Source organism: Sinohyriopsis cumingii, chromosome 7 (assembly GCF_028554795.1).
Source record: "Sinohyriopsis cumingii isolate HCF-2022 chromosome 7, ASM2855479v2, whole genome shotgun sequence".
In the NCBI taxonomy this organism is placed as follows: domain Eukaryota; kingdom Metazoa; phylum Mollusca; class Bivalvia; order Unionida; family Unionidae; genus Sinohyriopsis; species Sinohyriopsis cumingii.
In genome coordinates, this window is record NC_142967.1 from 109,442,126 (window position 1) to 109,459,169 (window position 17,044).

The 17,044-nt window shown below is 32.6% G+C and overlaps 1 protein-coding gene across 11 annotated transcripts in view; it reads left to right on the forward strand.

Annotated features, from left to right (window-relative positions):
* The window catches only part of LOC149795921 (uncharacterized), an 82,281-nt gene that overhangs the window by 37,634 nt on the left and 27,603 nt on the right, over positions 1-17,044 (forward strand). For all 11 annotated transcript variants that reach the window (XR_016422448.1, XR_016422447.1, XR_016422449.1 and 8 more), the window contains 6 exons: positions 2,455-2,686; positions 4,801-5,091; positions 7,489-7,776; positions 12,510-12,764; positions 15,355-15,654; positions 16,352-16,681. Coding sequence is in view for 8 of the 11 variants with exons in the window: in XM_089965838.1 (XP_089821964.1) it covers positions 2,455-2,686; positions 4,801-5,091; positions 7,489-7,776; positions 12,510-12,764; positions 15,355-15,654; positions 16,352-16,681 (1,696 nt within the window). In the remaining 3 variants the exon portion in view is untranslated. The remainder of the gene's footprint in view (positions 1-2,454; positions 2,687-4,800; positions 5,092-7,488; positions 7,777-12,509; positions 12,765-15,354; positions 15,655-16,351; positions 16,682-17,044) is intronic.

Below are 17,044 nucleotides of genomic sequence, written 5' to 3' on the forward strand. Positions count from 1 at the left end.
TAATTTTGTTGAAACTGTTCGGTTATTGGAGCAACAAATTAATGCCATAGATGAATTTTGTATTGAAACACGAATAAAAATTAATATAGCAAAATAATTGTCTTTCAAAATGGTGGTTTTCTAAGACATTATGAGCGTTACTAGTATAAGGGCAAACCCATTAAAACGGTATCCTTTTTTAACAATAGGCTGGGTTGCTTTCCAACTTGAGTTTGATATAGACTAAGGAGAAAAATATGTTGGCATCACATGAGTTAAAAGCAGTATCTAGAAGTTTCAGGCATCAACTATGTTTGGGAAGATTACATGTACAGGATATGTTTAAAATATGTGATGCTATGGAGAAACTAATATTTTGTTATGGTTCAGAAATTGGAGGTTTGCGTACTCAACAGTAATATAATATTACGACTCTTTGGTCTAAAAATAAGTAAGAGAAAAGAACGAAAACAAAAAGATTAGTACAATTCAACAATAATGCATTTCCCTAGAATACAAAGTGAAATTTTAAAGAAAAGAATTTACAGTAATGCAAACTAAATCCCAAATAATCCTAAGAGATTTATCACATGTTCAAATGTATAAAGTTCCAACTGAATTCCAATTCAAATATTGAATGTGTTGAAGTACCTACGGCTCCTAGTGTGCTAATGTGCCAATGCCCTGTAGTGTAGCGATGTGATAACAACATCTTGATGTATAACAGTAATATAATCTAAAACATTTCTTGTCTAATATAAAAAATTACAAATAAAAGCTCCAGTCCAAGAATATTGGAGATGAGCAATCGGTATTTCCAGTAAAAAGTTATTAGAATAAATATTTCCACCCAAATGAAACACTGAACACAACAGTAAGAATGGTTCTTCCTCAGATTTTAAATGCAAGAATGTTTAATTGCTCAAGTAAATATCATTATATAAAAAGCCAAGACACTAACCTAGAACCAGGATAAGGGTCAAAAGTTCCATTCCAGAACTTCTAAGTTGTAAACACGATAAGATCTATTGCTAGAATTATAATAAAGAAAATGAGAAACAATATATGTATCATTGGAGGATTGCAATATCCCAGACCTAGACCCAATTGGTTATATTTAATTTCATTATTAATGATCAAAGCATTTAATCTACACTCATAGATAACTATTAACTATGTATTTTTGTTTAAATATAAAAATAGCTGGTCAGTTACACAATGAAGCTAATTTTGGACAAGATCAAGTCCAAACTACAGTTACACATAACATATAATTATGAAGAACAAACTCACAAATGCAACTTAAATGTGTATAAAAAATAAAATCAATTCATCAACAATTATGTGCGGTTTGTGTGTTTGAAATTCTCCGCACTGTGGCCTAATGGCTAGAGCATCTGCCTCAGATGCGAAACGTCGCGGGTTCGAACCCCGGCCGAGTCATACTAGAGACGTAAAAATGATACATACAACTGCCTCGTTAGGCGCTCAGCATTAAGAGGTTAGTTTTACAACTAGTCGGCTTTGTGTTAGAATAATGTTTCTGGGTAGGACATGATGCTAAATGTCTGAGACATTATGCCCCAGTGCAAGACGTCACTATAAATTTCCACACTTCAGCTGCAGCATCGAAACCAAGCGTGTTCGTTATACACTTAAAAACATTTCGTTCAATTGTACTTTTAATTCCCATGCTTGTTTACGAGATTCACAATCAATTATCCTTGTCATTCTGACCTTGAAAAGTGTTGATTTCATGAACTCTTACTACGGATTATAAATGTACTTATAGGACGATACTAACCATTGAATTAAACAACAAGTTACAAGTTCGGATAGGTTTAAAGTTTTACTTAGCGGCACTTGTATGAAGGGACAATTAATACAATTATTTCTGAAATCAATGAAAGTCATTTCGAGTCTCCTGCCTATATGAGAATTATAGACTTCTCAATTAGGAAAGTACACAAAACACTGTTGAGATGAATCAGATATAGAAGTTTAATAATCAGAACCTATTTATATATATATATATATATATATATATATATATATATATATATATATATATATATATATATATATAATTTTCGTCTATTATACAACGTATGGCAGAATAAGTAAGTTCCATGACGTATCTACTGTACATACTATAGTTTAAGTGCCCGTCTTTGCGCATTCCGGTTTCTATTGAATGTATATAATATAATCTTTGCTCAGATGTATCGTACTGAAGTATTCGTGTATTCTTGGATAGTTTGACAAGAAGGAAAATGTGACGTTGATTCGTATGGTCTGACTAGCTGACTGTTGCAGAAGATATTCCAAACACGCAATTTTTCCATACAATTGTTTATCATTAAGAGATAGAACAGTATCCAAAATTCTAATGTATTTCTTTAAACCAGGGCAACTTCATTCCTATTCATAACTCAGTCAAATGGAACAAGATGCATTTTATATTTTATATTCTAGAATGTTCAAGGCAAGAAAGCTCGATTGTACAAAGCAACAAATGCAACGATGAAAGGAGTAGGAGGAAATTGTTCATTCCCTGAAAATATCTTTATGAGCAGTCTCATTCTCCCCATTTACACCACGTGGAGTGACAACAGCAACAAGACTGTTAATTTCTTTTGTGGGATAGAATATTTGGATTCTTCGAGAAACATAAATTCTTCGACATCGAATGGCATAGCATTTGCAGGTTATGTATATTCGATCGCATAATGCGGTCGCAGAATGAGCTCATGAGTCTAACTTCAAGAGGTTTATGTATTACTCCGCTACGAAAGCATGTGTTGTACTCTTAAATATGTAGGTTTGACCGTTACGACCTCTATGGTACTGGGTATACAAAATACACCATATGTAATCTGTACATTTAACTATAACGCTTAAGTACCCAATCACCTTTCGCACAATTCAAACTCGTGTTTTATTTGAGCACAAACGTAATTATTTATTACATTTCTTCGGAAACAATTTTCATTATGCAATGACAACAATTAAACGTGCCCCAGCACAGCTGTCAAGGGGAAAGTATGTGATTAACAAGATGTCCCCGGAATTTCATTACTTTAATGTTTCAGATACGCTTGCAGTTGTTATTATCAATAGAATTCAAGTCTATAGTTTACTTGTGAATCCACTGAATGAAATTATCCAACTTGTGACAGTACAAGTTTACTATATTCATATTTAGAAGAAATAGCAACAAAAGAAAACACATTTTGTCGAAGATATTCTGTTCATATTATGAATCGTTTTATTCTTATTTTAGATATCACTTCCTTGACATTAGCACTAAAGAAAAAAATCAAAGGAAAAGTTTAGAGTATCATGACTATATACGATCATACGACGCATGCTTATTACCAACATGTATCTGTCCTAAATTATCAAAGTGACTCTTCAAAACGCATTGGTAATTCGTCTGTATCTATGAATATCACCATATTTTTAGGTATCATATTCGTTATGCAAACAGATGACAACTAACGACTGTTTACAGCAGTCAAACAATGTTTGCAGTGCTACAAATCTCAATTAGGCAATTAAATATCATTAACCTCTAACAACGATCGATAGCCACAGTCAGCTATGGAAACATTTTCCTAACAAATTAATCAAAATTGTTATTGTCATACAATTGATTTCAAATCGCTTATCTAAAATAAAGTTGTAAAAAATATTTTATAAATACTAATGTGATATTTTCCCTATATTCCTTGCCATTCTTTTAGTACGTTAGTTACAAGCATGGTAGACAATGACCAAAAGACAACTTGAAACATGACAGTAGGATTATATTTATTATAGCCACGCTAAAGCACGGTATGCTTTCTAAAAATGAATACTTTATGAAAACTAAAGGACAGTATTTATTGCATTAAATAAATAATTCGTCTCAAGCATGTTCGTGTATTTTCACATTGCTCTTTTAAAAGAAACGTTTGTTATACTTTATTCATTGCATGTAATACGTAGGAGTTATAATTTATATAATTTCCAAACAAAATAGAAATTAAGTCTTATAATATATATATAATATATATATATATATATATATATATATATATATATATATATATATATATATATATAATAGTGCGATATTGAAATATTTCAGTATCAAATATTCGAGTGACACTTAATTTCGCTTTGCAACCAGTGCTAATTGTCAACGAACGACATATTTGTCCATTGTATTCTAAAACAGTATTGTGATGCGAGTTAACGTTGCTGCTTCAAAACTGACATACTGCTTTTAACTACAAGTTTTGTTTCGTCGAAACTCTGGGTACTGTTTGTCGTAAAGTATTACAGGTATACAATTCTATATGGATGACAAATAGCGACGGGTGATGTAAGTTAACTTTAATGATAGCTTTAATGACTCATGTAAAAATCTAATTATATAAAGGTAGTGCTTGAAGTCATTTTACTGCTTGGAGTTAAATTGTAGTCTATTATTGATGGCACCCCATTGATTACATAAATGTACACTAATGGGTCTATAGTTGCCATATTTTACGATCGGTATATCATTACTGAAAGGAGAGAAAAATGAATAGAGGAAGGAGAGGAGAGAGAGAAGGAGCTGAAGACGAAGAGAAAGAAAGAAGCATACATAAGGAAATGCAGGTTTGAATGACATACAGGAGGAAAAATATATTACCTTAACGGAAAAACAGAATTTCCAAAATTGATATCGCTCCTGTGGTGATATAATTTTCACCCGCTGATATATTTCAATATTTTACTATAAATATATATATATGAGCATCACTCTCTATCTGTCTTTAATTTCTTTACTAGTTCGAGTTTCAGAGGTTGAATTAGAACATAGCAGTCAGTCTTTGCGAAATGTATCTAGCCTGAATGTTACAAGTGGGGAGACAGTGACCTTGAAATGTGTTTCCGGAATCAGTCGACCTGTCCCCACAATAGACTGGTACATTGGCGGAGAGAATAAGAGCTCAGGAATCAGTAACACCTTTTCTTTCATCCCTAGAAGTAAGGATCATGATAAGATGATATTTTGCCGAGCGTACAACGTTGACCCTAAAAGAACAGTGGACTCGGGGGCATGTAGGCTGTATGTTCGAGGTATTGTGTTAGTGTTTTGTGTCAAGATATAAAAGAAATATTTTCTTAACCGTTGTGTTGTCTTAAGTGGATATATTAAATTTATGCACTAACAATGGCAGTAATATCGAGGATTTGGACTCAGTGGTACATATTTTACAACTAGGCACTAATATGGAGGATTTGGACTCTTTGGTACTTATTTTACAACTAGGCAGTAATTCGAGCAAATATTATTGTTTTGACGAAAAATTAACTAGAGCTGGTTTGTTTCCTCGGCTTCTGACTAAATTTAAAGACTGGTCAATAACATAAAAACGAAATACTCAAAAGGTTAAAAATCATCTTTGTATATTTACTTCCAACGTTGAACATTATTTTTTCTTAAAATGCAGAGGCGTAGGTTTTATTATTTTTACAACTTCATTGATGTACGAGATTGCTATCGAATGAGTACACAGATGCATGCACACCTACATGCATACATATCTACATATGCACATGCTTGCATACGTGTATAGATATATGTGTATACATATATGCATACATGCGCACGTACATGTTGATATATATATATATATATATATATATATATATATATATATATATATATATATATATATATATTTATATATACGTACAAGCATTTATACCCGTGTAGATATATTTATGGATACATTTCTACATGCATTCATACACATGCATGCATCATATATACATACATGCATGCATGCACGCACGCACACACGCGTGAATGCACGTACACACACACACACACACACACACACCCGCACGTACTCACACACTCCCAAACACATACCTACCTACCTACCTATATACTTACATACATACATGCATACATACATACATACGTACGTACGTACGTTCGTACATTTAGATCATTACTCAGTAAGCATTAAAAACCATGATATTTTTTAATGAATATTATTATGCTGGATGGGAAACGTATCTACAGTAATTTTATTTGTTTACTTACTGAGAAAACGTAGTACATCATTTTATCAGCAAGTGCTTATATGTTCGGATACATTCTTAATATGAAATTTTTTTAAACGATCTTTCAAATGAAATTAAATGCCTTCATTATCTGAAGAGGTTCTGTTTTTAAAAGTACAAATTGTGATTGTGATTGACATGTTGATATGTCTCATGACCTAGTGTGGTCGTTGAGGCACTGTGCTGCTGAACATCTGACCAGTTCCCTCCACTTGTCTAAATCATATGCCAATGCCTGTTTCTCCGCAAAACTTGTCCTTGTCCATTCTGTGATGTTGTCAGTCCACTTTTTTCTCTGTCTACCTCTCCTTCTGCCACCCTGGACGTTGCCATGCAGGACTGTTGTGGATAGACTGTTGGCTCTAGTGACATGGCTGTACTATTTCAACTTTCTATTTTTGACGGTGGTGAGGAGGTCCTCATATTGGCCTACTTTGCGCCTGATTATCTTTGAACATTCTAAATTTTTGCCACTTATCCCCAGTTAGAATGTACCAAAGGTTTGTATAGATTATTAGATCAATTGGAAATACCATGGATGCAAGCTCTTGATTAAAGAAAGAAAGAAGAGCTTCATGTTGTCATGAATGTAAGTTTTATTAAGAAGACTTTTGAAGGAACAGTAAGCTTCCGTGTTTGTATTTTAGAGTAAGTCTAAGCTACTTCTTTATACTATTTAATAAAGGGTAATTTGTTCCTGCGCATAAAGGTTTTTAAAAATAGTTAAGGACTTCGAATTCGAATAGCAATGTTCTGTACTATGTATCATTGATATTGTTTTACATCCAGCAATTCCAAAATAAACATTTTAATTAAAATACCGCTTTTACTAAATCGAATACGTTGCGTAGGGTCCAACATACCATTCGGATGAAGGCGTTTCATTAGTGTCACTATTATAAAAGATACTATATTAGACTCTAAAAAAAACCAGCAAATTTATCCGTCTAGCCATCCATTGTTGATTCTAGAATAAATATTTTTCATCAAATTACCAGGGTCGAAATCAACTATCTAGGTCACTAACGCAACATCCAGGTTGTTTTTGGCCGACACTTCTGGTATAGTTCATGTTTTAGACTTCTTTGTGATATACTCTGCAAATGTTTTAGAGATTATATTTACCTATTTAGCGTTATTCTTGTTTTGCCATGTTCGAAGCTCTTTAGTGACTATATGAATTGATAATATAAGAGACTGATTGGGGATCTTTTTAAAAATTAGTGTGTTTTATGCGTAACATTTTGGGCAATAATTAATGTCCTCTCAACGCTTTGACTAGTTTGCTGTTGGCGTCATTATTTTCCCACTATGCCAGACAAACTAAATTGGGACTTTTACAGTTCCCCACACAATTCGTTCTAAACAGGTGGATTACTTATGATGATCTATTTTATACAGTACAGGTAACTGAAGTAAAACTATACCTCAACGGGCAACCTGTTGCAGACAAATCTATCTTGCACGTGCAATCGAACAAAACGGTGTCCATCAGCTGTGTTCCTGGAGAGAGTCGACCAGACCCAGTTATAGAATGGTACTGTGGATCAGAAATGAAGAGTTATACTACCTGGGAGTTCTTTTTCACCCCTGGCAACGGGGATCATGATAAACCGATCTACTGTCGGGCTTACAACTTTCATCCCTCTAGAGCAGTCGAGTCTTATAAACCAAAGCTCAGTGTCGAAGGTGAATTTAAATTACAAAAATGTTACTGTTTATGTTAGACAAAAATTAAATAAATTTAACTTATAGATCATGAATTGCTACTGAAGACATTCTAGCAAAAACTCAAAAAGTTTACAATACATTTATCAATGCGTATAAATTTATAAGGCATTAAAACAAAGCTTATCGCTTTAAATAAATTTGAATTTTCAGTGTTTGCTTCATAGATGGTGATCTGAATGTCTTCAATAATATAACTTATATTACGTTGGCTTGGGCAAGAAAAACTGATTATAAAATCATGAGAAAATTTTAATTAAACATCAATAATATAATAAGCCAGAATATCAATTTTCCTGCAGCCTTTTAATATAGTCCATATTGAGACTTGTGTAATATCTGATCACTATACGAAATTGCATTAAAGATTTTTTTAATGAGGTTAAACATTATTCTTAATAGCTTTGCGCAATTATTGTCTAACTCTTGCCATTAACATCCAGATGTATATTTCTGCAGATTGTAATTAATTTAAAGAATTTATTGAATGTATTTGTACTGTTTGCAGGCAAATATTTTTAATGTGTCATATTATACGGTCAGAAGTGACGAGAACACATTCGAAATATGGCCGGTTTGGAAATATCTTCTTTATTGTTTGTGATTAGCATTATATCCCATCCAACCGAATACACTAGTTATAGATCCTTATGTTAGGGATGAAAGATATACACAAAATATTGTTTAGATATTCATAATACAAAAATATGATAGTCGAATTTTCCAGTTTAGTATACGATTAATCAGAACAATTATCCATCATCAAAATTGTCTAGAATTTCTCTTTTGATGTATGTAAAATGTTTATATCTTAATTAAATATATAAAGTAAAATTTCAAATCGATTTTATCTTTCTCAGTAATTTGTGTTTATTATCATTGTTACTGATTTACATGTCGCATAAAACGCGACAAGAATATCACGAAACTAACTAGCTGATATACGACTTTACTGAACATTTTGCGACAGTAACACGTGTTGTTAGAGATGCATCGTTTATTGCATCCGTACATTTCTACGAAGATCAAATGCTAAGGTGGCGCTCACCAGACAATATGTACTTTTGAGAGAGTGACGTATGTAAGGTGAAGTAGTTCGCATTTAAAACATGCACAGTGGAGAGAATGTTTGCATACCTCTATGCTACATTAATGTAATGTGGATGATATTTCTTTTGGATATTGTACTTTTGGAAATTTTACATGATTTAAGAACACTGCTAACTAAAATGACTGCTCCCTTGTGTTAAAAAATCAGTCTGAATTAGTCTAAAGTACACTATACATAGCAGCTATTAAAATAGGGAAAATGAATTTTGCCAGACTAGACAATACCAGCTTCTGAAAGTGCAATGAATGAATTACCAAATATATAAAATGTAAAAAAAAGTTATCGGCTCTTTTTTATACAATTGACCTCTGAAGTTCAGGAAGTGAAAACGACCAAGTAGAGCTAGCACTTTTTTGAAAGGTGCACATTTGAAGTAAGGCCAAGCTGTATACTCTATAACCCACAGTACACCCATCAATCATACACCAAAATAAAGGGAATTAAAGGTTCTTTTCATTATACCTAAGATATACAAGGTCTGTTTTTAAATAGCCAGTATAACCAGTGAGGAAATCCGGGGACATTCTTTTTCTTTAAAGTCCTAACCCTATGCAAAATGCGAAACTGTATAGCGCCATCTAAATGTACCTAAAAGTTCACATCAAAATTTACAAATGAGACAAAAGTTGTACTTAAGCCTTCATGTTACAATGAAACAGAAGCATTATATAACATTACAATCTTTTGTTTTTGTTACAAACGCTTAAAGTAAATAAATTTAATATGAATTAATACAACCAATGCAGTATACGTATACATTTATTGAAAAACAATTATGACCCACAACCATTTGAAGAGTTACTTTATATGTACATACTGGCTGTAAAAACGTGTATGTGGTACCATGAAATCTACTGATACAACTTACATTACTTGTTCTATTTACTGGAATTTACTAGGTGATCAGCATAACCATTGGAATCATACGGAGAAATCAATGATTCGATTTTTTTTCTCATTTTAAATTGACCAGAAATATGTTATAGAATGCTACAGGTGCTCCAGAGTTTTATCGTTGATTTCGAAGAGTCGAAATGTTCGCTAATGCTTACAAAAGTGCACTAAACTCGTCCAGTATTGGATCAGGTAAAGTATTGGAGTGTACATAGATTTTACTTTATTCCATTTACACATACATAAATAACCGCCTTAGAAGACACCTGAATTTAACAGACATGACAGTTTCACCTTCCATTTGTTTTCATTATTGAGAACGTGTATTTGTAATTTAAAACATGCAAATCTCCATGTTGAACTTATTGTAAAACAGTCGAAATAGCCAGGGATGTCTGTGGAAATCAATACATTTTCAAAGATATGAAATTAGTACAGGGATCTGATCAGTTTATAATGGAGTGTGAAAGCAAAACTGAGGTAAGACAAAAAATAGGAACCAATATTGTTTAAACATATTATGTGGCATATCCATTATCAAAAAGTGTGTACATGTGGTTATATGGTATGGTGCATATATCAAACGCTTTCAAGACATGACACGGGCTGGGTCTCAGAATATAAGAAAACATGGGCAATATCAGGACAATAAGCGTTATATGCATGCAATATTTGAATATAAAATCACCTGTCAAAGTTAGGTACCTTGAGTTCTATTAACGTGTGCAGCAATCACGGGGTACCTTAGCCCTTCACTCCATCCCGCCAACCGCCGCCCATTCTTGTATGAATGTATGCTGACGAGAAATGCGTTCGTAGAAAGCGAATGCTCCAACACAGTTTTTGAATAGAACCTAAACGTAAAACTTAAACTAGATGAGACAGAAGAATTGACGTACACACACGAGACTAACTATATGCCCTTCCATTGTAGTGATAGGGCAACATAAAGAAGCATTTCCCATCTACAAAACGTTAGTAAATGTTTATTTGCATGAAATCCCTACATGTATTGTTAGAGTTCACTAGTTACAGAAAAAGCAGGAACAATGAGAGAACGACGTCGACGCCAGAAAATATCAGCATTCTTATGATTTACTTCCTATTATGGGGTTCCGAGTGGCTGAGTGGTCTAAACATCTCTCCGTTACGAATCACTGCCACCTCACCTCTATCTGCGTGGGTTCGAGTCTCGGATTCGACAAATGTGGGTATGTGAGAAAGCTTGCCAATAGCTTCTCGTGGGTCGGTGGTTCTTTCTGGGGTTTTCCCGGGTTCTTCCTCCACCATTAATACTGGCATCCATGTATAGCATATCGTGTGCTGAAAAATGGCGTTAAACACAACAACAACAACAACAACAACAACTTCTTATCCAAGAAAGGAAGATCAAAATGGTAACCAATAACCAATAAATACACATCTGTAAACAAAATATCAAAAACTCTTTATTGACGTGAAAGCAAAGAGAAAACTCTGAATCAACATAATAAACTGGTTGAACAAATCAAAAATATGTCGCGTACTTCTTTGCAATATGGTTACCATAGTAATTTTCATCTGGGATGTATAGATTTTACCAGATTTGTATTTGACAAAGGAAGATGTTAGATTTAAGGTATGGTTACACTTTAATAAACATTTCTATGTTGCATTAATTAAAGTTTCTTAAATACCGCGCGGAAACAAAAGATCTGCAAACGTCTTAAATCATACAACAAATGTTAATTACTTGTTTCAAAATTCGTTAAAACAATGGGTGTAATGGCCGAAATAGGGGTATATAACTTACTAGGAGATAATGAGAATCACAGTAAAATTTAATTTAGGATAAAATGGGTAATGACCTATAAATGGCTTTAGTTTTACGTATTTGTTAAAAACATTTTCATATTTATCAACATTGTCTTTTTGTTGGATATATCAGGAATTAAGCACGTGCAATAGATATATGTATCATAAAAGCACATTAAAATGATTAATAGTTTAGATTTATATTATATAACACAGTACATAAGAGTGACAAAATGATTGAAATAGTTATCATTTTTACGAACATTTATGAACATATTTGCTATGTTCATGGATAGCCTCCAGTGACTACAGTGATTCTTGGAAATATCTAATGTTAAAGTTGCTGCCTTAATATTATAAAAGACCTCTTTATAACCCTGTTATACCTTCCCGGATTATGGCGGGACGAGACACTTCGAACCATTTTCGTTTCTGTCCGTGTTATGTTTATAATTATTTCTCTGCATTTTGGTCAGTTATTTAAAAGTGATAAAGTGTGAGAAAAAAATTGTCAGGCTAAGTTATCTATTCATGTTTTCGAAAGGTTGCTTCATACAGAAACTAACTAATATTATTATTTCGTTTTATGTACTGGCGACTGAGTGGATGAATATTTTGTGTGCTGAGTGGATTGATATTCGTCTTTGCAATGTAAGAGGAATAGCATTTCAGACAGAAGAAGAAATATTTTGAAACAGCACATATAATGGCCTGTTCTCACTGATGCACATTAATAATATGATATCAGAGGAACAAAGGATTAAATTCGACATGTATTGTAGCCTCGTTGCATTCAAACTTAAGAATTATAGTATAGTTTATATGAAAATGCACTGATATAAATGTGTAAGTAGCTCTCCGAAAATAAATTATATCATGTCATATTTAATTGCAGACTATCCAGTCATCATATATAATGTCAGTAGTCCCCTAATAGTAAATGAGACCCAGTCAGTATCAGTCATATGTGAAGCCAAAGGAAATCCAACGCCCAACGTCATTCGATGGAAGGATAGACATAAGGGCAATGTATTGCGGTTTAACGTCCTCAAAAGGCAGGATACAGGGACCTACACGTGTGAGGCCACAGCGCAGTCATGGAGCAATGGTCTACTAACAAGCCAAAAGCAGCTTGATATAGTTGTACATTGTGAGTATATATATATATATATATATATATATATATATATATATATATATATATATATATATATATATATATATATATATACACGACTCTTTATTCTTACCCAAAGTAACAGAAAAGACCGAAAACCATTACGTTTTGTAAAATTCAACAAATAATGTCCTCCCTATAATACAAGATGATAGCGTAAAAATAACATACGGTATTGCGATTTAATCCCAAACAATTCCAGAATTTCTAACACAGTTTTGAATATAGTGTAGTGGTATTCTAAAATAAATTCAACCCTGGAAGCGTTCATGTGCCTATGGTAGACTGTGGTGTGGCGATGTGCCTGCAGTCTTTCATTGAATCACAATAGTACACTCGAAGAAGATATCCTTATTTGAATTTCACTATCATTCCCAGTTATTATCTCTTTCCAAGAATATTGATTTAGATGAGCACGTTGTATTTCCGATGAATAAATAATTTCAACAAAACGCAGCTACTGGACAGAACAATAGCACTGATTTCTTTGTAAGATGCTATTTCAAGTTTTTAATATGTATCTTTGCAGTAAAGAAGACTTTAAAGTTCACTACTAGACCTATGTCACAACTGGCATTTTCATGAAATAATATTACTTAATGGAACCATTCATTATAGAATGTTCCAAATGTTAACAAGATAAAATCTTAGTTATACTTATAAGATCTGTCAATAAAATTATATCGTGAAGTGTGGTAAACAACCCGTAGACCAGACATTTCATGGGAAATTTTCTATGTTCTTGGCTCAGATTGAGATAAGCACGCTGTTTGCGAAACAAAAATCAATTAGTCAGGTCATGAAGAAAATAAACTTGATTTATGACAAGGTCTTATAAAATAAAGTTTTACATAACCCATGGCATATAATCAAATACAAAAACATAAAAAACTAACAAATAAACAAAGATATATATATATATATATATATATATATATATATATATATATATATATATATATATATATATATATATATGTATATATATATATATATATATATATATATATATATATATATATATATATATATATATATATATATATATATATATATATATATATATATATTCGTTCTTATCAGACTTAAGAATAAATTATAGTAGATATTGTCAATAAAACCTTGGGTGCACTTTTTCTCATTAAAATAATTCCTACCTGTTAGTAACATAAAACTGACTTTAAAATGTAAAGTCTACAAATGCATATTTTAATTATTGTCATATTCAATGCAGGTTCTCTAATAAAGTTTTATTATATTTAGTTTAATTCTCGAATATATCAAAATTAGGGCTTAGGTTCCAGTTTTCAACAATAATATAATTACTTTCTATTCCGTGTTACTCGAAACTCATGTTTCCGTTCCTCTGCTTTGTGATTTGAATACATATAAACGATTATGAACGTATAGCGAACATGATTCCAATTAATCTTTCATAGTGTGTAATAGTTCAGGATATAAATAAATCAGGATGGAAACTAAATATGAATTTCGCAATTAGCATGTAACGTCAGTCTTATATTCATACACATTCAGCATAAAAAAGAGATAATTTTTTGTACATGTTAATTTTAGGACATGATGGAGGGAAATTATTGTTGATAAATTTCAATGTTTAATTTTTTTGAATATTTTCATGTAAATGCTTAATAAAAAAAATTGAAAACTTCCATATTCAAAATATTCATATTGTAAAGTTCAGCAATACATTTTTAATATCTTAATCTGATTTTCTGCAAATAAATGTTTTAAAAGAGTGGATCAACGAATTAAATTTGTGATAAAATAGTCTCTTGGTTGTAAACGGACGAAAGAAAGTTAACGGTGCGCTTTTCAAAACATTAACTTACTGAACTTGTTAAACGACGAGCAATTCTAACAAAACAAAAAATGACAAAATGGAATAGTTCCACAATCAAATGGGCATGGTCATTGTGTATGTGTTTCTTTATGTATTTAAAACGGTTACATCCACTTAAAGAAAGACATCGAATGTCTGAATACTGAGTCTAAGCAGGATTTGAATGGAACAAAATGGTAAAGACCCTTAGTGATCATAACTTTTAAAAAAATTTCAAATATGATTGATTCTAGAAATTGAACGTGACGCGCACCAAAACAACTCTCTACAAGATACACACGTCTCCAAATAAATTCGCAGTTTACATTAATACCATACAATGCAACTCGAAAAAAGCATTCATGCCATTGTCAAAATATATTACATTGGGCATTAGTAAAATTGAGCACATAATCATCGCGACGAAATTTGTCCGTTTATATAGGATGACAGTCTTCGGTATACAGAGGAGTTTCGGACTTATACGATTTGTATATTTATCTGCTGAGAGCCAAACTTGGGCAAAAAACTATGGTAACATGTGAGGTGATTGGCTATCAAAGGATCCTAACCGTTTGAGTTACTTTTAAGAGACAACATCTTCGGTCGATAATTTCCATACGTTACATTTGTCTTGTAAGAATTGTGAGCTTGATCAAGATCAAAAATAATCACCTACAAGGAATAAATGCTAACATCCCATTACATTGTGATAATTTGTAGATGCACCAGATATCAACATAACTGTATCAGGCAATACCATGCAGAACCAGACGGCTGTGCTTGATTGTGAGGCTCGAGGTGTCCCTGCCAACATCACTTTCTACCCCTGGATGCACATGTGGATGAACGAAGTGATCAGAACTGGGCTAGAGGGTACAACTAATTCGACACACACAATCCTACTCATTGACAGGCTGTCTCTAGAAAATAGTGGGACGTACATCTGCTCCGCCACCAATGGTATACTAGGGAATAATGGAACATTCGAGCAAAAGGAGTCAAATTTCTTAAATGTCACCGGTACAGTTGCCATTTTTACAAGTGAATAATAAATCGCACTCACCAGTTTAATGTGCTGTCTCAATTTGCTATTAACAAATCACACTTTGCTTATATTCGCCACCCTATACAAATCCGCTTGAAAAATGCATTTAATACCGATCTGAAAACTGACAATCCGTATCACATAAAAAGATTGACATATATTCAGGCATGTAGATGATTTTAAATAGTCTGTTCTAAAAATACTTTTGTTTACAAGAAAAGCATGAAATTGATGATAATATGTATGCACGTGTCTGAAGTCTTTTGCATTTTTGTCTTACTAATATGTAATAATGTAAATAAAATCACACGGAAAGTGTAAAACTGTCATTATAAATGCTTCGGTTCCTTTTAATTACTTTGTGTAAGCTGATTTCCAATGATTTCATTCGGCGCAAATTATTTCCTATGTTATTCCATTGATCTCAAAATACTGTTTATTTTATTTTTTATGAGAGAGATTCTGCTTTTTTTCTTGTTTTTATCCTATTTTTTTTTCAGATAGAAAGTAAATGTTTGACTGACCTAGAAAGCAAGAACACATTTTTCTACTGCTGACACCATAGTTTTATATGTGCTGATACATCATATGTGAATCACAATCTAATATCGCTATATTTAACTTATTTTATACAGATGAGTCAAATACTTACAAAGCCATTTTCTTTTGCAGGAGTTCCCAAATTTTTTCCTAAAAGCTCTATATTCACTGGAGAACTAGGTGGGTATGTTAACATATCAATACCATTCTACAGCAATCCAGCTGTTGTAACTTTATACATCCAGAAAAATGGCTCACCTCTGTCAAACACAAGCGATATCAACATGTATTTCCTCCCTGAAGAAATTTACTTCCAGATGTATGGCAAATCGGTTCAGTTGGAGGCTCAAGTGGCTCACATTATCGTTCAGAATTTATCACAGAGTGATTTTGACAACTATACACTTGAGCTGATGAATCCTATTGGCCAGACGGAGTTTACATTTCAGCTGAAGTCGGATGGTAAGATGTTCAATAGATTTCTTACAAATTCGCTGTGTAACTTTTTCATGTAAAAAAGTGGCGATGTGGAGTCAGGTTGTAGCTCATTGATATTAAATATTTATATAGCATCTAGCAAATTTTAAAAATCCGGCTTTGTCAGACATCATCATGCTTCTAATATCGTCATGAAATATCTTGATTCACGATACATTACTCACCTGCATGTACGGGTAGTTCGAGTGGTGCATGGTATTAGGGATCAAATTCCGTGATAAATCGAGAAAATTAGGTCTTCTTTATATTGTGGTTAATAAGAATTGTAGCTCAGTATTTTTCATGAATTTAATTTAGCAATGAACCATCTATTATGTATCAGACTGC